The 25,764-nt window shown below is 50.6% G+C and overlaps 1 protein-coding gene across 1 annotated transcript in view; it reads left to right on the forward strand.

The window, feature by feature from the left end:
• The window catches only part of DIAPH1 (diaphanous related formin 1), a 370,807-nt gene that overhangs the window by 128,779 nt on the left and 216,264 nt on the right, over positions 1-25,764 (forward strand). The window contains exons 7-10 of the mRNA XM_075344403.1: positions 2,596-2,659; positions 19,165-19,304; positions 20,934-21,039; positions 25,671-25,764. The exon at positions 25,671-25,764 is cut by the window's right edge and continues 17 nt beyond it. Of these exons, the coding sequence (XP_075200518.1) occupies positions 2,596-2,659; positions 19,165-19,304; positions 20,934-21,039; positions 25,671-25,764 (404 nt within the window). The remainder of the gene's footprint in view (positions 1-2,595; positions 2,660-19,164; positions 19,305-20,933; positions 21,040-25,670) is intronic.

A 25,764-nucleotide genomic window follows, 5' to 3' on the forward strand; every position in this document is an offset into this window, starting at 1 on the left:
GGATAAGCACAATGATAAAAGTGTATACTCTGAAATAACTGAGATATATAAAATATATAAAATAGCATCCAAGTCTCACTAATCACTAATAAACAGTGCTTGATACAGATGCTGGTGAAGCAGCAACTTCTGAGGTGACAGAGTCAAATAGTTAAACAGTCAAAAACAGATAAACAAGTTTAGCCACCATGAGGTGCTACTTAGATGCCAATGAACAGTCAGATAAAGTACAAAGATATGAATGCATGAATAGAATCCCAGCAGGTTAAATAAACATACCCATAAGTGCACAAAGCCGGCCTGATAAGCAGCAGAGCAGACCCCCCGGAGAGAGCCCAGACATATAGGTTTCACAATCTCAGCTATAAGATTATTTCATCAGGGGGAGGTGGAACACTGTGAAGCAACCATGTGTTTTTATACATGGTGCTCCCATGCTCCAGCTGCTCCACCCCCACTCTGTCAGCGCGGCCGGACCAATCGCGGCCGGGAACCAGCACAGTCAGCAGTCAACGCCCTTTTTTTTTTTTTTTTTTTTTGTGTGTGTTAGGTAGCGCACATGTGCGGAAAGCGGGGACGCGTCACCCACGAACCGCACACATGCGCAGGCGATGATGGCGCCGACAGAGCTGGGCCAGCAAGTCACTGATGCGGCTGTGCCGACAGGGGGAGGAGAGGCGGGAGCGGGCATAAGTAGACAAGGATAAGTAAATATGCAATGTAACAGTAATAAGAGAACATCAACTGTGACATAAAGTCTTAAATGAATGTAACTTGAAAGGTCCTAGCCGTGACCCAAGAGGAAGATACATGATAAATATCAAGGATATACATAGGTAATTATGGACAATGTGCCACTGATAAAAAGACATATATTATAACATCAAACCCTCAATATTAATGCAAGTGTCATAGTCGTGGTACAGAGAGGAAGGTAATGAATGCATAATACATGAGTTCCATATCAAAGTTAAACTAAATAAATATGAACAGTATAACACATAAAGAGATCATATACTGTAGCACAGATTGTTCAATATCACAAAAACCTCCCAAGTCGTGGCACAGGAGAGGAATGACCAGTGTATAATATACATAAACTTCACGTCACAAGATGTTCAATGTAAATTGAGATCTCCTAGTCGTGGCACAAGAGGGAAATAATCATTATACAATAACTCCATGATAAAAATGAAACTATGAATATAGACAAAGTGACACTGGTGAAAAAACATAAGTATAACAGAGAATACAATATTGCTTCAGATGTCCCAGTCGTGGCACAAGAAGGAAGATAATCAATATATGAAAAAAAATCCATGTCTATGTTCAAAATCAGAAATGTGGTTCCAGAAAAGTGCCAGCAGAAAAAATCAGTGAATCTAAAATAAAAATAAAAAAAATTGTATAACATTAAAAACAAGGCACAAAAACCAGGAAGGTCAGAGAAGAGAGCAGTCATCGTAAGAAAGGCGCAAAACTCAGATGCTCATTAAGCCCCCTTGGGGACAGTGTACCTAAGGTATAAATCCAGCGTGTTTCACGTTGAGCGAGTATTTTGCGTATATTCCCACCCCTCGCCCTCCCATGTATAACATCAATACCCCTGACTTTCAGGGATGTTGGATCACAGTCATGAAAAACATGTATCTAGTAGCATAGATATAGGGATCTTTAGAAAAAGTATTTCTAAAGATTTTTGTATCGTATGCTAGTGAGCACAGGGACTAGTCCCCGGGGTGTTAGTTCCCCTGGCTAGTCGGCTTCATTAGCATGTTAGTATGCCCTTGTGGGCGTGCTAACATGCTAATGAATGCGCAGCGTCAGAGGATGGTTGCACTCACCTCTCCGCTGCCATCGCGTCCGACGGGGGATTTTGGCTCAGTGCACATGACCCCGGAGGTTCGGTCATGTGCACTACTTCAGTTTGAAGTCAGGATGCGTACACCCGGCTTCATAGTGTGCATGACCCAAACTTCGGGGTCATGCGCACTGAGCCGAAATCCAGTGTCGGACACGATGGCGGCGGGAAGGTGAGTGAGATCATCCTATGACGCTGCATATTCATTAGCATGTTGGCACACCCACAGGGGCGTACTAACATGCTAATGATGCTGACATGCCAGGGAAACTAACGCCTAGGGGACTAGTCCCTGTGCTCATTAGCATACTGTTAAAGATCTTAAAAAAACCTTTTTTCTAAAGATCTCTTTATCAATGCTAGTGTATACAGGAGCGTTTAGACAGGGATTAGGAATATGCACCCAGAATTGCTCATGGTTCTGGTGCATATTGCACCTGACAGGTTCCCTTTAATGCATACGTGCGGAGGTATACTGCCCCTGAAACATTTGGGGTACGGCTCTGTGTGTATGGCTGCATTAGTTGTAGGGGTGTTTTCCCCCCCAGATCAGGGTGACCCTCAATAATTGGCATTTCCCTGTGTTACACCTTCTCCCAGGCTCGTGTATAGTATGGTACATGGTTCTCCGGCCGCCTTTGCTCACATTCTGTGCACATAACCCAACACCCAATGTGTTTTCATGGAATGCGTCACTTATCCTCTATTATTTCTTTTTCTCCCTGTGGGTTTAGCCTTCGTGATACAAAGAGTGAACATGAAATCATCAGATGTTTGAAAGCTTTCATGAACAATAACGTAAGTACATGCGCAGAATAATTGTTCTTATAGTGTTTATTTCTTTGTCGCTCCATTGGGAGACCCAGACAATTGGGTGTATAGCTATTGCCTCTGGAGGCCACACAAAGTATTACACTTAAAAGTGTAAGGCCCCTCCCCTTCTGGCTATACACCCCCAGTGGGATCACTGGCTCACCAGTTTTGTGCTTTGTGCGAAGGAGGCAACACATCCACGCATAGCTCCACTTTTTAGTCAGCAGCAGCTGCTGACTATGTCGGATGGAAGAAAAGAGGACACATATAGTGTCCCCAGCATGCTCCCTTCTCACCCCACTGTATGTCGGAGGTGTTTGTAAGGTTGAGGTACCCATTGCGGGTACGGCGGCAGGAGCCCACATGCTGATTCCTTCCCCATCCCTTTTTACAGGGCTCTGGGTGAAGTGGGATTTACCGGTCTCCAGGCACTGAGACCGTGCTCCATCTACAGCCCCTGGAGAAGATGCTGGATGGAGCGGAGTACATCAGGGACATGGCCCTGCTTCCTCAAGGTACTCTGTGTCCCCGTGCATTTGGCGCTCACACCGCAGCATGCTGGGTGTTGTAGTGCGCCGGGGGACATCAGCGCTGCGGCGCCTGTGCCATAGCCTCATTCAGCTTAGCTGAAGCAGGCACACTTATGGGACTCGGCCGCGCCGGCCGCTGGGACTGCGGCACGGCTGGCACTTGTAGTGCGCCGGGGACTTCAGCGCGGCCTGCGCTTTTACGGCGGCCGCGCTGATAACTACAGTCCCCGGCTTTTGCGGCCTGCTTCCGTTCGTTCCCGCCCCCAGACCTGCCAGTCAGGAGAGGGGCGGGACGCTGCCCACGTCTAGGACTCGGGCGCGCCGGCCGCTGGAACAGCGGCGCGGCTGGCACTTGTAGTGCGCCGGGGACTTCAGCGCGGCCCGCGCTTTTACGGCGGCCGCGCTGATAACTCGAGTCCCCGGCTTTTGCGGCCTGCTTTAGTTCGTTCCCGCCCCCAGACCTGCCAGTCAGGAGAGGGGCGGGACGCTGGCCACTTCTAGGGCGGTCGCGCCGGCCGCTGGGACTGCGGCGCGGCTGGCACTTGTGGTGCGCCGGGGACTTCAGCGCGGCCCGCGCTTTTACGGCGGCCGCGCTGTTAACTCGAGTCCCCGGCTTCTGGGCCTAGTCTCCCTTCGTTACCGCCCACAGCCCTGACAGTCAGGGTAGGGGCGTGACGCTGCATACAGCAGAGCTGAGAGCTGGAGTATGTTTTGCATACTCCACCCCTCTCACTGTGTGCACTGTGAATCCGGATTCCCGCACTTTCTCAGGCACGCCCACGGCTTCCTTCTCTACAAGGACACCGGCAGCCATTAGTGTCAGTTTCTGTACGATACAGAGACAAGTGTGGAAGACCCTGGCATTCTGATAGTCACACAATCGCTGTAACAGGCGTTAAGCAGCACCTGTGGTGCTAACCCCACTAGTGCAGAAGTGCACTTATAGATATGCTTGTACTATATACATTGCACTGTTTGGTCGCACGTTGTATATACCCTCCTGGATTATGCGGAGGAGTTATCAGCATATTCTCTGTGTAAAACAAAGGTGCAGAACCACATGTTTTTCTATACAGCTGGTACAGCATGTACGGCTATACGGCCGGCAGGTACATAGACTCCCATTGTATGCACTAATGGCCAGGGGATGAGGACGGTGTCTGCAGTATTTACTGACAGTTTTTCTGAGACTATGGCTATGATACTAGAAGCCTAGCAGTCCGGACATGTCTCTCACAATATGGGCACTGTTGAATCATTGATCCATGGCCCCCCTCAGTGTGAATAACTAGCAGCTCCGGGAATGTCACACGCATCCCAGAGTCACGGCTCTGCACGGACGTCAGTCCCAGACAGCCTAAGTGGGCTCGCTATGAGCGGCCTCGGTTTCATCAGGGTCCTAACAGAAGGACTCGCTGTGTAATGAGGCGGAAGTAGCGGCTCAGGATTCTGATCCTGAGACCGCTCTCAATCTGGATACACCTGATTGTGACGCCATAGTAAATAATCTTATAGCGTCCATCTATAGAATGTGGGTTATTTCTCACAACTCCTCCAGTGGAGGAGTCAGCTTCACGTATTTTTCTGGACCACTCTGCCTTCAGAGAGGCAGTCCAGGAACACCACGCTTATCCAGATATGCGCTTCTCCAAACGGCTTAGGATACACGCTATCCCTGTCCCCTGACTTGGTCAAGGACTGGACCCAATGTCCCGAGCGGCATCCTCCAATCTCCAGGCTTGTAGCTAGATCCATAGTTGCAGTGGGAGATGGAACTGCAAACTCAAAGATGCCACTGACAGACAGATGGATCTCTGGTCGAAAGCCATCTATGAGGCTGTCGGCGCACCGTTGGCTCCGGCATTCTCTCCCTTGGGGCACTCCAAGCTATTTCAGCTTGTCTTACACAGATTGACACGGTTACACGTACATCTGTGCCGCAGGTGGCATCCTTAACCTCTCAAATGTCTGCATTTGTTTCTTACGCGATTCAGGTTGTCCTGGACTCTGCGAACCGTGCGGCGGTAGTCTCCGCTACTCCGTGTTTTTAAGCAGAGCCTGGTCTGCTCGTTAAGTGAATGGAAGGCAGATTCTGCTTCCAAAAAAAAAAGGTTGCCTAACCAGTTGCCTTTTTCTGCTGACCGACTGTTTGGTGAGCGTTGGATGTAACCATCAAACAGTCCAGGGGTAAGGATTCATCCTTTCCTCAGCCCGGACACAACAAACCCCAACAGAGCAAGAGGCAGTCGGGGTTTTCGGCCTTTTCGAGGCTCGGGCAGGTCCCATTTTTCCTCGTCCAAGGTGGACTCAAAAGGATCAGAGGAGCTAAGATTCTTAGCGGGCTCAGTCTCGCCCAAAAAAGCGACAGTCGGAAAACCCGCTTCCAAGGCGGCTTCCTCATGACTTGCGGCCTCGGTCGGTAGCAGGCTCTCCCGCCTTGGCGATATTTAGCTGCCATAGGTCAATGACCATTGAGTGTGAGACATTCTGTCTCACGGGTACAGGATAGAGCTCACTTCTCGTCCTCCAACTCGATTCTTCAGAATTTCTCCACCTCCCGGCCGGGCCGCTGCTCTTCTGCAAACAGGGTGCACTCTATAGGCAGAAAGAGTGATGACCCCCGTTCCTCTTCAGGAACAAGGTCACGGTTTTTACCCCAAATTCTTTGCGGTACCTATAACAACGGGCCGTTCCGTCCCGTTCTGGATCTAAAAATGCTCAGCAAGCTCGTGGACACCAGGCGGTTCCGGATGGAATCCCTCCGCCATGTCATCGCCTCAAGGTCCCAAGGATATTTCCTAGCATCATTAGGCATCAAGGATGCTTATCCACACGTGCCGATTGATCCAGAGCACTAGCGTTTCTACGCTTCGTTATAGGAGACGAACACCCTCTGTTCGTAGCTCTACCTTCCGGCTAGCGACAGTCCAACTGGTCTTCGCCAAGGTCAGGGCAGCAGTAGTCACAGTCCTGCACTCTCAGGGTCACTCTGTGGTCCCGTATTTAGACGATCTACTTGTCAAGGCACTCTCTTAGGAAACATGCCAACACTGCCCGAACGTTGCGCTGGAGACTCTCTAGAGTTTTGGGTGGATCATCAACTTTTTAAAGTCAGATCCGACCCCGACCCTATCGATAACATATCTAGGCATAGAGTTTCTTACTCTCTCAGCGATAGTGAAGCTGCCGCTAGACAAACAGCATTCACTACGGGCTGCAAGCTCTTCTTTAAGAACCAGTCGCACACATTGACACGCCTCATGCACTTCCTACGTAAGATGGTAGCAATGGAGGCAGTTCCTTTCGCGCAGTTTTACTGCGTCCACTACAATGGGACATGCTCCGCCAATGGGACGAGGAGTCGACGTCCCTCAACAGAGTCGTCGTTCTTCTCAGGCGGCCAAGGAATCTCTACGGTGGTGGCTTCTTCTCACCTCTTGGTCAAAAAGAAGGTCCTTCCTATCCCCGTCCTGGGCGATAGTTACGACAGACGCGAGTCTATCAGGGTGGGGAGCAGTTTTTCTCCACTACAGCGCTCAGGGTACGTGGACTCAGCAAGAGTCCACTCTTCAGATCAATGTTCTTGAACACAGAGCAGTGTATCTTGCCCTACAATCCTTCCAACAGCGGCTGGAAAGCAAGCATATCCGACTTCAGTCGGACAGCTCCACAGCGGTGGCATACATCAACCACCAAGGAAGAACGCGCAACCGGCAAGCCTTCCAGGAAGTCCGGCAGGTTCTGATGTGGGTGGAAGACACGGCATCCACCATATCCACAATTCACATCCCAAGTGTGGAAACTAGGAAGCTGACTTCCTAAGTCGCTGAGGTGTGGCCGAAAGAGTATGGTCTCCTCACCCGGACGGGTTTCAGGAGATCTGGCGCCGCTGACAGAGGCCGGACGTCGATCTAATGGCGTCACGGCACAACAACAATGTGCCAGCTTCATGGCACGGTTTCACAATCATCGAGCTCTGGCGGCAAACGCCTTAGTTCAGCATTGGTCGCAGTTCCAGCTACCTTAGGTGCCACCTCTGGCATTGTTGCCCAGAGTACTGCGCTAGATCAAGACCGACTGCGGCCGCGCCATCCTCGTCGCTACAAATTGGCCGAGGATGTTGTGGTACTCGGTTCTGTGGTGCCTCACGGTAGGCTAACCGGGGGCACTACCAGACCAATCAGACTGGCTGTCTCAAGGGCCATTCTTCCATTTGGATTCTACGGCCCTCAACCGGATGGTGTGGCATTGAGTCCTGGAACCTAGTGTCGTCAGGATTACCTCAGGACGTGGTTGCCACCATGAGACAGGCTAGCATACCAACGTCCGCCAAGATTGACCACAGGACGTGGAAGATGTTCTTATCTCGGTGCTCGGCGCAGGGTGTTTCTCCCTGGCCGGTTGCATCGTCTATGTTTCCTTCCTTCCTGCAATCTAGGTAGGAAAATGGGTTGTCGCTCAGTTCCCTTTAGGGACAAGTCTCAGCGCTATCTGTATTTTTTCAGAAACGACGACTTCCTCAGGTACGCACGTTCCTACGGGGAGTTTGTCTTCTCAGCACTCCGTACAAGCGGCCGTTAGAGCCCTGAGATCTGAACAAGGTTCTAATTGCTCTCCAGATGCCGCCTTTCGAGCCTTTGAAGGATGTCTCCCTTCCCGTTTTCACGGGACGTGGCCTTCTAGTAACGGTCTCGTCTCTTAGGAGAGTTTCCGAGCTAGCAACGCTCTCATACAAACTCCCTTCCTGGTCCTTCACCAGGACAGGGTAGTTCTGCGTCCGGTTCCGGAATTTCTCCCTAAGGTGGTATCCCATTTTCATATCAATCAGGATATCACCTCACCTTCTTTGTGTCCTCGTCCAGTCCATCAATTTCAGAAAGATTTGCATCTGTTGGTTCTGGTGAGAGCACTCAGGTTCTACTTCCCGCATGGCGCTCCTGCGCCACCCGGATGCACTCTTTGTCGCTGGTCGGCGTAAACAGTCGCAAGCTTCCAGATCCACCCTTGCTCGGGGGCTCGAGGAACCAATTCTTGAAACCTACAGTTCTACTGGGCTTCTGGTTCTCTCAAGGCCGAAGGCCCATTCTACCAGAGCCGTGGGTGCATCCTGGGCATTACGGCACCAGGCTACGGCTCAGCAGGTGTGTCAGGCACCCACCTGGTCGAGTCTACTTACTTTTACCAAGCATTATCAGATGCATACCTACGCTTCGGCAGACGCCAGCCTAGGTAGATAAGTCATTCAGGCGGCGGTTGGCCACCTGTAGGAGAGGGCCGTTTGACGGCCCTATCATGAGGTATTCTTTTACCCACCCAGGGATTGCTTTTGGACATCCCAATTGTCTGGGTCTCCCAATGGAGCGACAAAGAAGAAGGGAATTTTGTTTACTTACCGTAAATTCCTTTTCTTCTAGCTCCAATTGGGAGACCCAGCACCCGCCCTGTTTTCTCGGGGTTTTTCTGTTTTTTCGGGTACACATGTTGTTCATGTGGTATGGTTCAGTTCTCCGATGTTTCCTCGGATTGAATTGGTCTTTAAACCAGTTATTGGCTTTCCTCCTTCTTGCTTTGGCACTAAAACTGGTGAGCCAGTGATCCCACTGGGGGTGTATAGCCAGAAGGGGAGGGGCCTTACACTTTTAAGTGTAATACTTTGTGTGGCCTCCAGAGGCAATAGCTATACACCCAATTGTCTGGGTCTCCCAATTGGAGCTAGAAGAAAAGGAATTTACGGTAAGTAAACAAAATTCCCTTCTTTCACACAGATTTATGTAAAAGTGCATACTATTGCTCAAAGGGGGTAGCTTCATCATAGACACTGGTGTCATGTGGCTGAAATGTGGCATCCGTGATGGATCATCTGTGGTCAGACTGAGTCCTGTGAGACAGAATGGACATGCAATGAAAGGTCATCTGCCTTTGTAGTGTCATTCTTCTAGAAATGAATGTCAGACCTCGGATGATCTAGATTAGTGATGTGCTATCAGTGTGTGTAATAAAGCCACTTCTTTAGCTCCTTAGTGCACTATGACGTACTATGGTGAGCCAATAGGCTTTCATGGTCGCTGCAGTTCTTGTCCTCCTGAATCCCGGTCTGTGAGATGGGCTTCATAGGAAAATATCAATTTCAATTCTGAAGTATTGCAGTACATAAAGCCCTAATCAAAAGTCTGGACACATCTTCATGAAGTGGTGTTCCTTGTTTTAAATGGAATATGCACATTGTAGATGCAAAATAAGGCCGCAAAACCACAAAATATCATGTATAGAAATAAGAAAAACAAGTGAAAGTGTGTATTAAACAGCTACTTTGGGTAGATAGAAGAAGAATTTTTTTAAAGGCCATGCCATCCTAAACTATAAAAGATGAGATCCACAGTGCTATTCCATATCCTCACAATCCCTGTAATTCAGTGTAATGCTGGACCTACTCCTTGGTTTCCCCCTACTCTCTGGGATGGGATGTTACATCACACATCAGGAGGCATTGCCTGCTCCTTGCTTTCCCCCTATCCTCTGGGATGTTACATCACACATCAGGAGGCATTGCCTGCTCCTTGGTTTTCCCCCTATCCTCTGGGATGTTACATCACACATCAGTAGGCGTTGCCTGCTCCTTGGTTTCCCCCTATCCTCTGGGATGTTACATCACACATCAGGAGGCGTTGCCTGCTCCTTGGTTTCCCCCTATCCTCTGGGATGTTACACTAGATTACAGGTAGTATAAGGGTGAGGAACAACACTACTATGGATCTCATCTTCATCATCTCATCACAGGGGCGTGCTAACAAGCTATTCAATGTACATTGCTCAGCACGATCAGAGGTGACTCATGTACTGGTGTCTGTTGTCACCGCTTCAGAAGCTGGCTTTAGGGTCAGTGTCCATGATCAGAAGTCCCAGCACTTCTGGTCATGTGCACTAGACCTCTCTGAAGCCGGGACGTGTACACCCAGCTTCATACTGCTCATGACTCGAAGTTCGGGGCATTCTGATCATGTGCACTGACCCTAAACCCAGCATCTGAAGTGGTGACAATGAACACAGGTACACACGTCACCCTATGTGCGTGCTAACATTTCCCCTGACAAGTCCACCCTCTTAGCATAATGCTCTTGTGACTAGTCCCTGCGCTCATTAGCATTTCATAAAGGATCTTTAGAAATACTTTTTCTAAAGATCTCTTATCTATGCTACTAGATACAAGGACAGTTAGGCCTAAGCCACACGGCGAGAAAATTGGTGCGAGTGGAATGCGATAAAACATCGCATTCCACTTGGACCAAAATTAGCCTGTGTGTCGGCGTACATAAGCGATTATTTCCTCAGCCCTAATCGGACTGAGAAAACAATCGCAGCTTGCTGCGATTGTAATGCGAGACTCTTTTTTTTCTCTCGCACCCATTCAAGTGAAAAATCACACTGCACTCGCAGTACACCGGTGTACTGCGAGTGCAGGGCGAGAATGGCAATAGCCGGCTACGGAGGAGAGAGGGAGAGAAATCCCCCCTCCCCTCCTCCGTGCCGGCCCGCCCCCCGCAGCTGTGGTCCGCTTGCACAGTCGGACCTTAGTCGCAGGGATACTAGCATGACACTCGGCTCCTGCTGTGCTGCCAGCGCGAGCCGAGTGTCATGCGAGCATCGCACTAGTGCCCCGTGTGGCCCTGGCCTTAGGCAGGGATTAGCAATAAATACCCAGAACTTCTCGTGGGTCTGGCTGCATATTGCACCTGACAGGTCCCTTTAATAATCTGTTATAGTATCTGCCATTACTACCTCTTGTGGTAGTGTATTCCACAGTCTGACTGCTCTATCTGTAAAGAACCCTTTCCTATTTAGCTGTCGGAATCGCTTTTCTTCCACTCAGTGAGTGTCCCCTGGTCCTTAGTACTGTGTTTGGAAGAAATAAGTCATGTGCCCGTCCTTTATATTGACCACACATGTATTTTTTCCTTTTTTTTTTCAGTACATTATTAAAGTAAATAATATATACCGTATTTTTCGCTTTATAAGAAGCACCGGATTATAAGACGCACCCCAAATTTAGACATAGAAAAAGGTAAAAAAAAGAAAAATGGGGTCCGTCTTATACTCCGGTATTCTCTTACCGGAGGGGGACAGCAGTGGTGGTGAAGCGGGGTCACAGGAGGCACGGCGGGTCAGTGGCAGCGGGGTCCGTGGTTGCAGGTGCCGTGGCGTCCGTGGTTGCAGGCGTGGTGGTGGCAGGAGCCGTGGGGTCCGTGGTGGCGGCAGCAGCGGCGGCGGGTGAGCCGTGCAGCAGGCCGGTGCAGTGAGTGTCCGCGGTCCCGGTTCAGTGGTGGCAGCGGCGGCGACTACTCAGTGGTGGCAGCGGCGGGGACTGCTCAGTGGTGGCAGCGGCGGCGACTGCTCAGTGGTGGAGCAGACGGATTCGGTGTTTTCCCTGTGTGTCCGCGGTCCCGTTTCAAGTAATGGCGCCCGGAGCGACGCATGCGCAGATGGAGCTCTCATCCAAGGGCTCCATCTGCGCATGCGCTGACTCCCGGAGCAGCGCGTGCGCAGATGGAGCTCTCATCCAAGAGCTCCACCGGCGCCATCATTTGAAAGTGGGACCGCGGACAACTGGTAACTTGCTGCACAGCCACCCGCCCCGCACGCACAGAGTGGCAGCCAGCAGGCTGCCCGCCCACCCTGCGTGCAATCGGCCAGGTACCTGTGCTTGCGTGCGGTGGCAGCCGGGTACCCGTGGCTGTGTGCGGGCGGCAGCCGGGTACTGTGTGCGGGCGGCAGCCGGGTGCCTGTGTGCGGGCGGCAGCCGGGTGCCTGTGTGCGGGCGGCAGCCGGGTGCCTGTGTGCGGGCGGCAGCCGGGTGCCTGTGTGCGGGCGGCAGCCGGGTGCCTGTGTGCGGGCGGCAGCCGGGTGCCTGTGTGCGGGCGGCAGCCGGGTGCCTGTGTGCGGGCGGCAGCCGGGTGCCTGTGTGCGGGCGGCAGCCGGGTGCCTGTGTGCGGGCGGCAGCCGGGTGCCTGTGTGCGGGCGGCAGCCGGGTGCCTGTGTGCGGGCAGCACCCGGGTGCCTGTGTGCGGGCGGCACCCGTCTGCCGCCCGCACACAGCACCCGGCTGCCGCCCGCACACAGCACCCGGCTGCCGCCCGCACACAGCACCCGGTGCCGCCCCACACAGCACCCGGCTGCCGCCCGCACACAGCCATGGGTACCCAGCTGCCACCGCATGCAAGCACAGGTACCCGGCTGCCGACCCCACACAGCACCCGGCTGCTGCCCGCACACAGCCACGGGTACCCGGCTGCCACCGCACGCAAGCACAGGTACCCGGCTGGCACCCGGCCGCCCGATCGCCTCAGACAGGACCCCCCCCAGGTACCGCTATATAAGACGCACCCCCCCCCCCATTTCTTTAGCGCTCCATTGGGAGACCCAGACAATTGGGTGTATAGCTATGCCTCCGGAGGCCACACAAAGTATTACACTAAAAGTGTAAAGCCCCTCCCCTTCAGCCTATACACCCCCCGTGCTGCCACGGGCTCCTCAGTTTTTATGCTTTGTGCGAAGGAGGCAGACATCCACGCATAGCTCCACAGCTTAGTCAGCAGCAGCTGCTGACTATGTCGGATGGAAGAAAAGAGGGCCCATAACAGGGCCCCCAGCATGCTCCCTTCTCACCCCACTCTTGTCGGCGGTGTTGTTAAGGTTGAGGTATCCATTGCGGGTACGGAGGCTGGAGCCCACATGCTGTTTTCCTTCCCCATCCCCCTTAGGGCTCTGGGTGAAGTGGGATCCTATCGGTCTCCAGGCACATGAGACCGTGCTCCATCCACAGCTCCTGAGGACTCTGCTGGATAGGAGCCGAGTATCGTTCAGGGACATGGCCCTGCTACTTTGAGGTACTCTGTGTCCCCGTGGGGACCGCGCACAGCAACACTCCAGCATTGCTGGGTGTGCTAGTGCACCGGGGACCGCGGCGCTGACTGCGTTTGTGCCTTTACACACTGCAGTGTCGCTGAGTGTGTTAGTGTATGGGGACTGCCGCGCTGACCGCCGCTGCCATTGTTATCACTGCGGCGCGGCTGGGACTGTTAGTGCGCCGGGGACTTCCGCGCCGACCGCGCTTATACGGCGGCCGCGCTTATAACTTTTGCGGCCTAGTCTCATTCTTTTCCCGCCACCAGGCCTGCCAGTCAGGGGAAGGGCGGGACGCTGTAAAGGACGTCAGCAACTGAGGCTGGAGCATGCTTTGCATACTCCACCCCCCTCACTGTGCACAGTGGGGCACCAGATTCCCGCACTTTCTAGGGCACGCCCACGGCCCCCTCCTCTCCTCAGGACGCCGGCAGCCATTCCTGTCAGCTCTGCTAACGCTGGAGAAGGGAGACAAGCTCAGGGAGACCCAGGCAGGAATTCTGGTGACCACACAACCGCATTGCGCGGGCGGTAAGCAGCACCTGTGGTGCTGGCCCCACTAGTGCAGAAGTGTACTTATAGATTATCCACAATGAAGAGATGAAAGGTCGCACTCCAAAGGTGACCTTTGGAGTGCGACCTTTCATCTCTTCATTGTGGATCTTGTATCGCCTTTGCTTTGGGACACGCACCCAGGTCTCCACCTGCCTGAAAGCACAGCTTTGTTAGCCATACAGGGATCAGCGGTGCCCGGTATCCTCCACTCAGCTTTATGGAATCTGTACTTATAGATTATATGATTATAGACTATACTTTACACTGTATGGTGCACTGTTGATTTTTGTCTATATACCCTCCTGTATTGCTCAGAGGAGACAACAGCATGTCGTCCACAAATAGCAAGGGTGCCAAAGCACAGACTTACTATGCTGCCTGTGCAGCATGTACGGCTATACTGCCGGCAGGTTCCACTGACCCTCATTGTGTGCAATGCTCGGCCCCTGTGGCACTTTCTCAGCCGGAGCCTCTGCTAGGGGTGGCCCAGGGAGAACCACCTGTTAACACTGTCCAGGTGACAGGGACGGAGTTTGCAGTTTTTACTGAAAGACTTTCTGAGACTATGGCTAAGATATTAGAAGCCTTGCAGTCCAGGCCGGCATCTCAAGCCAGGGGCACTGTGGTATCATTGTCCCCTGGTTCCCCTCAGTTGGAACAACAATGTTCTCCCGGGGTGTCTCATAGATCCCAGGGTGAGGTCTCTGACATGGAACGCAGTCCCAGACCGACTAAGCGAGCTCGCTGGGAAATCCCCTCGACATCATCACATTGTTCAGGGTCTCAGCGAGAGGACTCTCTGTATGATGAAGCGGAGCTAGCTGATCAGGATTCTGATCCTGAAGCCGCTCTCAACCTTGATACTCCTGATGGGGACGCCATAGTGAATGATCTTATTGCGTCCATCAATGAAATGTTGGATATTTCTCCCTCAGCTCCTCCAGTGGAGGAGTCAGTCTCTCAGCAGGAGAAATTCCGTTTCAGGTTTCCTAAGCGTACAATGAGTATGTTTCTGGACCACTCTGACTTCAGAGAGGCAGTCCAGAAACACCGAGCTTGTCCAGATAAGCGTTTTTCCAAGCGCCTTAAGGATACACGTTACCCCTTCCCCCCTGACGTGGTCAAGGGCTGGACTCAGTGTCCCAAGGTGGATCCTCCTGTCTCCAGACTGGCGGCTAGATCCATAGTTGCAGTGGAAGATGGAGCTTCACTCAAGGATGCCACTGACAGACAGATGGAGCTCTGGTTGAAATCCATCTATGAAGCTATCGGCGCGTCTTTTGCTCCAGCATTCGCAGCCGTATGGGCACTCCAAGCTATCTCAGCTGGTCAGGCGCAAATTGACGCACTCACACGTACGTCTGCGCCGCAGGTGGCGTCCATAACCTCTCAAACGTCGGCATTTGCGTCCTACGCTATTAATGCTGTCCTGGACTCTGCGAGTCGTACGGCGGTTGCAGCCGACAATTCGGTGGCAATACGCAGGGCCTTGTGGCTACGGGAATGGAAGGCAGATTCGGCTTCCAAAAAGTGCTTAACTGGTTTGCCATTTTCTGGCGACCGCTTGTTTGGTGAGAGATTGGATGAAATCATCAAACAATCCAAGGGAAAGGAAACATCCTTACCCCAGGCCAAACCAAAAACACCCCAACAGAGGAGGGGACAGTCGAGGTTTCTGTCCTTTCGGGGGGCGGGCAGGTCCCAATTCTCCTCGTCCAAAAGGCCTCAAAAGGATCAGAGGAACTCCGACGCATGGCGGTCCAAATCACGCCCTAAAAAGACCGCCGGAGGTGCCGCTACCAAGGCGGCTTCCTCATGACTTACGGCCTCCTCACACCGCATCCTCGGTCGGTGGCAGGCTCTCCCGCTTTTGCGACACCTGGCTGCCACAAGTAAAAGACCGTTGGGTGAGAGACATTTTGTCTCACTGTTACAGGATAGAGTTCAGCTCTCGTCCTCTGACTCGATTCTTCAGAACATCTCCGCCTCCCGAGCGAGCCGAGGCTCTTCTGCAGGCGGTGGGCATTCTGAAGGCAGAAGGAGTGGTGGTCCCGGTTCCTCTTCAGCAACAGGGTCACGGTTTCTACTCCAACCTGTTTGTGGTTCCAAAGAAGGACGGGTCTTTCCGTCCTGTTTTGGATCTAAAACTGCTCAACAAACACGTAATGACCAGGCGGTTCCGGATGGAATCCCTCCGCTCCGTCATCGCCTCAATGTCCCAAGGAGATTTCCTAGCATCGATCGATATCAAAGATGCTTATCTCCACGTACCGATTGCTCCAGAGCATCAGCGCTTCCTGCGCTTCGCCATAGGAGACGAACACCTTCAGTTCGCGGCACTGCCGTTCGGCCTGGCGACAGCCCCAAGGGTTTTCACCAAGGTCATGGCTACAGTAGTTGCGGTCCTCCACTCTCAGGGTCACTCGGTGATACCTTACTTAGACGATCTGCTGGTCAAGGCACCCTCTCAAGAGGCATGCCAACACAGCCTCAACGTTACTCTGGAGACTCTCCAGAGTTTCGGGTGGATCATCAATTTTCCAAAGTCAAATCTGACACCGGTCCAATCGCTGACATATCTTGGCATGGAGTTTCATACACTTCCAGCGATAGTGAAGCTTCCGCTTTACAAACAGCGTTCACTACAGACAGGGGTGCAATCTCTCCTTCAAGGTCGGTCACACCCCTTGAGGCGCCTCATGCACTTCCTGGGGAAGATGGTGGCAGCAATGGAGGCAGTTCCTTTCGCGCAGTTTCACCTGCGTCCTCTTCAATGGGACATCCTACGCAAATGGGACAGGATGCCGGCGTCCCTAGACAGGAACGTCTCCCTCTCTCAGGCAACCAAAGCTTCCCTTCGGTGGTGGCTTCTTCCCACCTCATTATCGAAGGGGAAATCCTTCCTACCCCCATCCTGGGCGGTGGTCACGACGGACGCGAGTCTGTCAGGGTGGGGAGCAGTTTTTCTCCACCACAGGGCTCAGGGTACGTGGACTCAGCAAGAGTCCTCACTTCAGATCAATGTTCTGGAGATCAGGGCAGTGTATCTTGCCCTAAAAGCGTTCCAGCAGTGGCTGGAAGGCAAGCAGATCCGAATTCAGTCGGACAACTCCACAGCGGTGGCTTACATCAACCACCAAGGTGGAACACGCAGTCGGCAAGCCTTCCAAGAAGTCCGGCGGATTTTGATGTGGGTGGAAGCCACGGCCTCCACCATCTCCGCAGTTCACATCCCGGGCGTAGAAAACTGGGAAGCAGACTTTCTCAGTCGCCAGGGCATGGACGCAGGGGAATGGTCCCTTCACCCGGACGTGTTTCAGGAGATCTGTTGCCGCTGGGGGATGCCGGACGTCGACCTAATGGCGTCACGGCACAACAACAAGGTCCCAACATTCATGGCTCGATCTCAAGATCACAGAGCTCGGGCGGCAGACGCCTTAGTTCAGGATTGGTCGCAGTTTCAGCTTCCTTATGTGTTTCCCCCTCTGGCACTGTTGCCCAGAGTGTTACGCAAGATCAGGGCCGACTGCCGCCGCGCCATCCTCGTCGCTCCAGACTGGCCGAGGAGGTCGTGGTACCCGGATCTGTGGCATCTCACGGTCGGCCAACCGTGGGCACTGCCAGACCGACCAGACTTGCTGTCTCAAGGGCCGTTTTTCCATCTGAATTCTGCGGCCCTCAACCTGACTGTGTGGCCATTGAGTCCTGGATCTTAGCGTCTTCAGGATTATCTCAAGAGGTCATTGCCACCATGAGACAGGCTAGGAAACCAACGTCCGCCAAGATCTACCACAGGACGTGGAAAATATTCCTGTCGTGGTGCTCTGCTCAGGGTTTCTCTCCCTGGCCATTTGCCTTGCCCACTTTTCTGTCCTTTCTTCAATCCAGATTGGAAAAGGGTTTGTCGCTAGGCTCCCTTAAGGGACAAGTCTCTGCGCTCTGTGTTTTTTCAGAAGCGCCTGGCCAGACTCCCACAGGTACGCACGTTCCTGCAAGGGGTTTGTCACATCGTCCCTTTTTACAAGCGTCCGTTAGAACCCTGGGATCTGAACAGGGTGCTGATGGTTCTTCAGAAACCACCGTTCGAGCCAATGAGGGATATTTCGCTCGCACGCCTTTCGCAGAAAGTGGTTTTTCTAGTAGCAGTCACTTCACTTCGGAGAGTGTCTGAGCTAGCAGCGTTGACATGCAAAGCTCCTTTCCTGGTGTTTCACCAGGACAAGGTGGTTCTGCGTCCGGTTCCGGAATTCCTCCCTAAGGTGGTATCCCCCTTTCATCTCAATCAGGATATCTCCTTACCTTCTTTTTGCCCTCATCCAGTTCACCAGTGTGAAAAGGATTTGCACTTGTTAGATCTGGTGAGAGCACTCCGGCTCTACATTTCTCGTACGGCGCCCCTGCGCCGCTCGGATGCACTCTTTGTCCTTGTCGCTGGCCAGCGTAAAGGGACACAAGCTTCCAAATCAACCCTGGCTCGGTGGATCAAGGAACCAATTCTCGAAGCTTATCGTTCCTCGGGGCTTCCGGTTCCCTCAGGGCTGAAGGCCCATTCTACCAGGGCCGTGGGAGCGTCCTGGGCCTTGCGACACCAGGCTACGGCTCAGCAGGTGTGTCAGGCAGCTACCTGGTCGAGCCTGCACACTTTCACGAAACACTATCAGGTGCATACCTATGCTTCGGCAGATGCCAGCCTAGGTAGGCAAGTCCTTCAGGCGGCGGTTGCCCACCTGTAGGACGGAGCCGTTACGGCTCTATTATGAGGTATTATTTACCCACCCAGGGACTGCTTTTGGACGTCCCAATTGTCTGGGTCTCCCAATGGAGCGCCAAAGAAGAAGGGAATTTTGTTTACTTACCGTAAATTCCTTTTCTTCTAGCTCCAATTGGGAGACCCAGCACCCGCTCCTGTTTTTGTGTACACATGTTGTTCACGTTGAATGGTTTCAGTTCTCCGATATTCCTTCGGATTGAATTTACTTTAAACCAGTTTATAATTTTTTCCTCCTTCTTGCTTTTGCACCAAAACTGAGGAGCCCGTGGCAGCACGGGGGGTGTATAGGCTGAAGGGGAGGGGCTTTACACTTTTAGTGTAATACTTTGTGTGGCCTCCGGAGGCATAGCCTATACACCCAATTGTCTGGGTCTCCCAATTGGAGCTAGAAGAAAAGGAATTTACGGTAAGTAAACAAAATTCCCTTCTTTCCTCCCAAATTTTGGGAGGAAAAGTGCGTCTTATAAAGCAAAAATTACGGTAATTCAAAACTGCAAAAAAAAAAGGGGTTCTTTAAAATGAAGGTGCACAGGACTGATAAAGAATGTGTACCACTCCGGCGATCATTCTGATTTCTGAGGATATTTAGTGCAGGCCTTTTTATGGCCAGTGTTGTTTTTTTTTTTTTTTTTTTTTAACATTTTCTCGGTCTCTTAATTGTGTGTTTCCTCCTTATTATTCCTCATTTTGTCTATTTGCATAACGCATCGTGCTTTGTCTATTATCTCAATTTCCAGTTTGGCATAAAGACAGTATTGGAAACGGAGGATGGCATTTTACTACTAGCAAAAGCCGTGGATCCCAACGTTCCGGCCATGATGATTGATGCGTTGAAATTGCTCTCTGCGCTGTGTATTCTACCACAGCCTGAGGACATGTAAGCCCATCACTATGTATTGATTTTGTATTGGTTTATTATGTCACATGGTGTGTGTATAATTAAAAAAATAGAATACAGTAAATTTCCAAAAAAACAAACATTTTTACTATATTAGAAAGCATAGCTGGCTATTATTAAAAAATGCAGATAAGATAAAATACATTCATACAGTTGAAACCAGACGTTTACATACACTATCTAAAAAGACACATCTGCATGTTTTTCCTCACTGTCTAACATTGAAATCGGAATGAACCTTTACCGTTTTAAATTAATTCCGATTACCAAAATTATTTATATTTGCTAGAATAAGAGAGAATGTTTTAAGGCTTTTTTATTTTCTGCAAAGTCAAAAGTTTACATACACTGAGAATACTATACCTTTAAACAATACGTGACCGCCCATATGATGATGTCATGTCTTTGGAAGCTTCTGATAGGTTTATTGGCAACATCTGAGTTGGAGACACACCTGTGGATGTATTTTAATGCACACATTAAACACACGGCTTCTTTGTGTAGCATCATGGGAAAGTCAAACGAAATCAGCCAAGATCTCAGGAGAGAATTGTGGATATGCATAAGTCTGGTTCATCCTTGGGTGCAATTTCCAGATACCTGAAGGTGTCTCTTTCATCTGCACAAATAATTATATGTAAATAAACAAGATGGGAATGTCCAGCCATCATACCGCTCAGGAAGGAGACGGGTTCTGTGTACCAGAGATGAACGTGCTTTGGTCAGACATGTGCATATCAACCCAAGAAGAAAAGCAAAACACCGTGTGAAGATGCTGGTGGAAGCTGGTAAGATTGTCCTTATCCATAGTGAAACGAGTACTGTATCAACATGGGCTGACAGGCTGCTCTGACAGGAAGAAGCCATTACTCCAAAAGAAATGCGAAAAAGCCAGATTAATGTTTGAAAATGCACACAGGAACAAAAACCTTAATTTTTGGAGACATGTACTGTGGTCTGACAAAGCTAAAATTGAACTGTTTGGCCATGATGACCGTCGCTACAGTTGGAAGAAAAAGGGAGAAGCTTTGAGGCCTAAGAACAGCATCCCAACTGTGAAATACTGGGGTAGCAGCATGACATTGTGGGGTTGTTTTACTGCAGGAGGGACTGGTGCACTTCACAAAATAGATGGCATCATGAGGAAAGAAGAATATGTGGCAATACTGAAGCAACATCTCACGACATCAGCCAGGAACTTAAAGCTTGGGTGGGAATGTTCTTCCAAATGGACAATGACCCAAAGCATACTGCCAAACTGATTACAAAGTAGCTTAAGGATAACAAAATGTTTTGGAGTGGCCATCACAAACCCCTGATCTCAATCCAATTGAAAATTCATGGGCAAAGCTGAAAAGGCAGGTGTGAGCAAGCCGACCTACAAATATGGCTCAGTTACACCAGTTCTGTCAGGAGGAACGGGCCCAAACATATATGTAGATATAATTAATTTTCTGCCATTATTCTTTTCAATATGCTTTAAATGTTTATATTTTTGGAAATGAAATGATGAGCTTCTATCTGCCCGCATTGTGTAATTTAGGGTTTGCGCTACCCTGTGATTGTGTTTGGTGTCCGCGTAGTTACATATCCTTTATCCTTGCTCAGGCATGAACGTGTCCTCGGAGCGCTCACCGACCGAGCAGAAATCTATGAAGTGGAAAGATTTAAGCCTCTCTTGGATGGATTGAAAAATGGGACAGTCGCCCTTAAGGTATAGTGTTAAGTTAAATTAGTTGTCCAGATCTTCATTATTGTTGACTTCTCATCAATATCCATTCGATGGTGTTCACGCTTGGAAATGGTTGCACATGTGTCCTAGTCTGTACTATGCTGTGCAATCCATTTGGTCGTGGGAAGCACACTATATGGTGACAGATCAGCGCAGCCCCGTACATGTATGGATTTGTCTTGGGAGCTGTAGCTCCGCTCCCATTGTAGTGAATAGGAGCTGAGTTGCTGCATTGGAGAGCTGCCAGCACAGTGTATGGAGCAGTTGTATTTGGCTCTATACATTATGCTGTATGTGGGACCTGCTACCATCTGATCAGCGGGTTGGACATGTTGCATGTTACCTGCTCGTGCGTCGGACAGATGCTGATGTTTTGTTCGGTTTCTATACGCCCAATATTAGGTCGGCGGAAGGCAAAGGCACGGCACAACCCCTGTATACATTCTCCTTGCCATAATCCTTTCCTGTATAAGAGAGACCTTACACCGTAGGTTAAAATGGGCATCCATGCGGTAATCTGATAGATCAGTCACTATCAGCGGGCGGGGAGAAGCCACAGGGACCTGTACGACTAGTTAAAGGGAACCTGTCACCAGAATTTTCGCTATGAAACTAAAAGAATCCCCTTCTGCAGCTCCTGGGCTGCATTCTAGAAAGGGTCATCTTGCCCCTGGGCCCCCCTAAATAAACAATTTAGCATACCAAAAGGTAAGATTTTATAATGAGCTTTCCTGGCCACGGGGGCGGGCTGTATTGGGTCCGTTATTCCCTGTCCTGCCGCTGTTCGCTGTCCCCCAGTGTTGATTGACGCATAGATGAGGCCACTGCCCACATCTTCCACAGTGCTCCTGAAGTCTCGCGCATGCGCAGTGGCACTATCGCTGGACAGCACTTTTCAAATCGCCAGCGCCGGTGATCTTGGTGATCTTATTGCACAGGCGCGAAATTATGGGCGGCTACTTGGATGACGCTGGTGATGACAATGTCATCACCAGCGTCCTCCAAGTACCCGCCCATAATCTCATGCCTGCGCAATAAGATCACTGGCGCTGGCAATTTGAACAGTGCTCAGTCCCGCGATTGTGCCACTGCGCATGCGCGAGACTTCAGGAGCACTGTGGAAGATGTGGGCGGCGGCCTCATCTATGAGTCAATCAACACTGGGGGACGGCGAACAGCGGCAGGACAGGGAATAACTGACCCAATACAGCCCGCCCCCCGTGGCCAGGAAAGCTCATTATAAAATCTTACCTTTTTGGTATTCTAAAGTGTTTTAGGTCTGAAAGGGGGGCCCAGGGACAAGATGACCCTTTCTAGAATGCAGCCCAGGAGCTGCAGAAGGGGATTCTTTTAGTTTCATTGCGAAAATTCTAGTGACAGGTTCCCTTTAATAGCGCGGCAGCTATTAAAAGTATATTTTTCTCTGAAACATCCCAGTGTTTGACATAAACATACATGGCTGTGATCGTACAGCCAGTGGCTGATACATGTGGCCCTTGGTTTGGGCAGCATGCATGAGCTGACAGGTTCCATTTAAATTCATTATGTGATGTGATTTGCGCCTTTTACTGAGCTGTTCCTATCTGAGAGCAGCATAAAGTAGAGACAGAGACCCTGATTCCAGTGATGTGTCACTTACCGAACTGTTTGCTGTCATTTGGATAAAATCACTGTTATCTCTGCAGCAGATCTAGCAGTTATATAGAGCTAATGAATATGCTGGACTACCTGCAGCACGCCAAGTAGTCCTGTAATGATAATCTACTGATTTTATCAAAACTTCACAAAGCAGCCTAGTAAGTGACACATCACTGGAATCAGGGTCTATGTCTTTACGTTATGCTGATCTCAGATTAGGTACCAAACACCTACTGACAGATTTGAATGAATTCGGCACCTTGTACTCCTGCTAGACTAGTGCCCCCTTAGGCTATGTGCCCACGCTGAAAAAAGGAAGAAAAACTGTACAGCGGCAATTTTGTGAAATTAGAAAATGAGTTTGAGTATTTAATATAAACAGGAAAATTGCATAAAAGGATTAAAAGAGACTTTGGTGAGAGGACCAAAGTCCCTTTTAATCCTTTTATGCAATTTTCCTGTTTATATTAAATACTCAAACTCATTTTCTAATTTCACAAAATTGCCGTTGTACAGTTTTTCTTCCTTTTTTCTGCATTTATGTTCTGTATACTCATATACTGTATGTTGTATGTATATTGTATGTTCTGTATGGCTCTATCCATGTACACACTATGGCACGGCTCGATAACCCGTGTATGTTGTTTGTTCTAACTTTTATTATGTGCCCACGCTGCAGAAAATTTGCGGATTTTTTTGCGGAAATTCCGCGGATTTTTCAAAAATCCGCAGTACAGCAAGTCCCCAGCCATTTCTATGGCATTTTGGAACTGCTGTGCCCATGCTGCGTTTTTTCCGCAGCGGAAATAATGCGAATTTCCCTGCGGAAAAATCTGCAGCATGTGAATTATTCCTGTGGATTTCTCCGCAGCGTCCCATACTTACCTGCCTTGATAGAAGACACCGGAGTCACTTCTTCCGGTGCAGACTGGAGCGCAGTAAAGCCAGGAGCAGGAGGTGGGCGGGGCCTGCACGAGCTCTGGTCATGTGACAGCCGAAGCTAGTTCATGCCCGCCCACCTTCTCCGGCAATGTGCAGACTCTGACAGACACGGCCGGAGAGAAGTGCTGTGTGATGGAGGTGAGTATGAACTCCCCGATCACTCCAGCACTTGTTTTGCATTGAGGATGCAGTGCCCAAGCCATGGTACTGTATCCTCAATGCAGAATGACCGCAGCATATCCGCAGGACATTCCGCAGCATAACCGCAGCATGGAAACAGATAAAGTCGTGCTGCGGTTTTCTGCGAGCTCCTGCGGATATAACCGCAGGACACTTTCCCCGTGGGCACATAACCTTATTGTGCACGGTGTCAGTCTTGATAACTTTAGTCCTATAGTTTTTATTCCATTTATTTTAGCCAAACGAAGCCCATTTCCATTTGGTGGAAAGGTTTACAAATTATTGATGTCCAGGGGCGGTTTAAAGTCTCGTCTGGTGCCGTTCACTTCTAGGTCTGGATGTGCACAGAACTAGTAGCGCCATGTTTACATCGCCATTGTACCAATGCATCAGAGAGCACAGTAAAAGGAGGAGACTTAAGATTACGCTTTCACTTGCGCAGGAGACACCGATGTAGACTGGGGATGATGAAGATGTCGGGTTTATAGACCCTTTTGCTTTCTTGCTGTATAGTAATGTGCGGTTTCAATGAATGATAAATGTTTGCGCACACTGGCTCAGGGCTGCCACGTGCACATACCACGTCTGTATGTAGGCGTATACTCGTTGTATATATGGAGAAGGGGGTACACTAATAGTTCTCTATTCCTGGCTTAGAAGTGTCTGTGCATACATTACCAATGCTTAGGTGAATAAGCGGTCCGGAAAGTGCAGGGGGACTGTAAGGGGTACTTTGCACACTACGACATTGCAAGCCAATGCTGCGATGTCCAGCGCGATAGTACCCGCCCCCGTCGGAGCAGCGATATCTTGTGATTGCTGCCGTAGCGAACATTATCGCTATGGCGGCTTCACATGCACTCACCTGCCCTGCGACGTTGCTCTGGCCGGCGACCCGCCTCCTTCCTAAGGGGGGCGGGCCGTGCGGCGTCACAGCGACGTCACACGGCAGGCGGCCAATAGCAGTGGAGGGGCGGAGATGAGCAGGATGTAAACATCCCGCCCACCTCCTTCCTTTCTCATTGCAGCCGGGACGCAGGTAGGAGATGTTCCTCGCTCCTGCGGCTTCATACACAGCGATGTATGCTGCCGCAGGAACGAGGAACAACATTGTACCGTCGCTGCTGCAAAATTATGGAAATGTCGGACCCTACACCGATCATACGATAACGACGCTTTTGCGCTCGTTAATCGTATGTAAAAGGATTCACATACTGTGATGTCGACAGCAACACCGGATGTGCGTCACTTTCGATTTGACCCCACCGACATCGCACCTGCGATATCGCAACGTGCAAAGTACCCCTAAAGGCCCCTTTATACACTGAGACTTTCTAGCGATCCCACCAGCGATCCCAACCTGGCCGGGATCGCTACAAAGTCTCTGGTGAGTCTCTGGTGAGCTGTCAAACAGGCAGACCTGCCAACGACGCAACAGCGATCCGGACCTGCAGAACTACCTAGCTAGTCATTGGGGATGTTGTAAAGCAGCTTTTTGAAAGGGAAGTCGCTAACGAAGTCGCTATAAAGTCCCCTTTACACACTGAGACTTTCTAGCGATCATGCTGCACAGCGGGAAACAAAGGACCAAAGAATGGTCCTGAGAGATGTGTAGTGATCAGCAACTTCACAGCAGGGGCCAGGTCGCTGATGTGTGTCACACACTGCAATGTCGCTGGGGAGGTCGCTATTACGTCACAAAACCGGTGACATTACAGCGATGTCGCTAGAGATGTAGTTTGTAAAGGGGCCTTTAGTCTCCAGATCGGCTCTTGGCCTCTCACCATCTCCAGAATAACATGGTACTTGTATATCCTCTATATGTTTCTTATGGCAGTGTATTCTTCCTCTAGGTGAGCTGTATGCTCCTCATCAACGCCATGATCATCCAGGGAGAAGAGCTGGATTTCCGGGTCCACATTCGCAGTGAATTGATGCGCTCAGGGC

Source organism: Anomaloglossus baeobatrachus, chromosome 4, assembly GCF_048569485.1.
Source record: "Anomaloglossus baeobatrachus isolate aAnoBae1 chromosome 4, aAnoBae1.hap1, whole genome shotgun sequence".
Lineage (NCBI taxonomy): Eukaryota > Metazoa > Chordata > Amphibia > Anura > Aromobatidae > Anomaloglossus > Anomaloglossus baeobatrachus.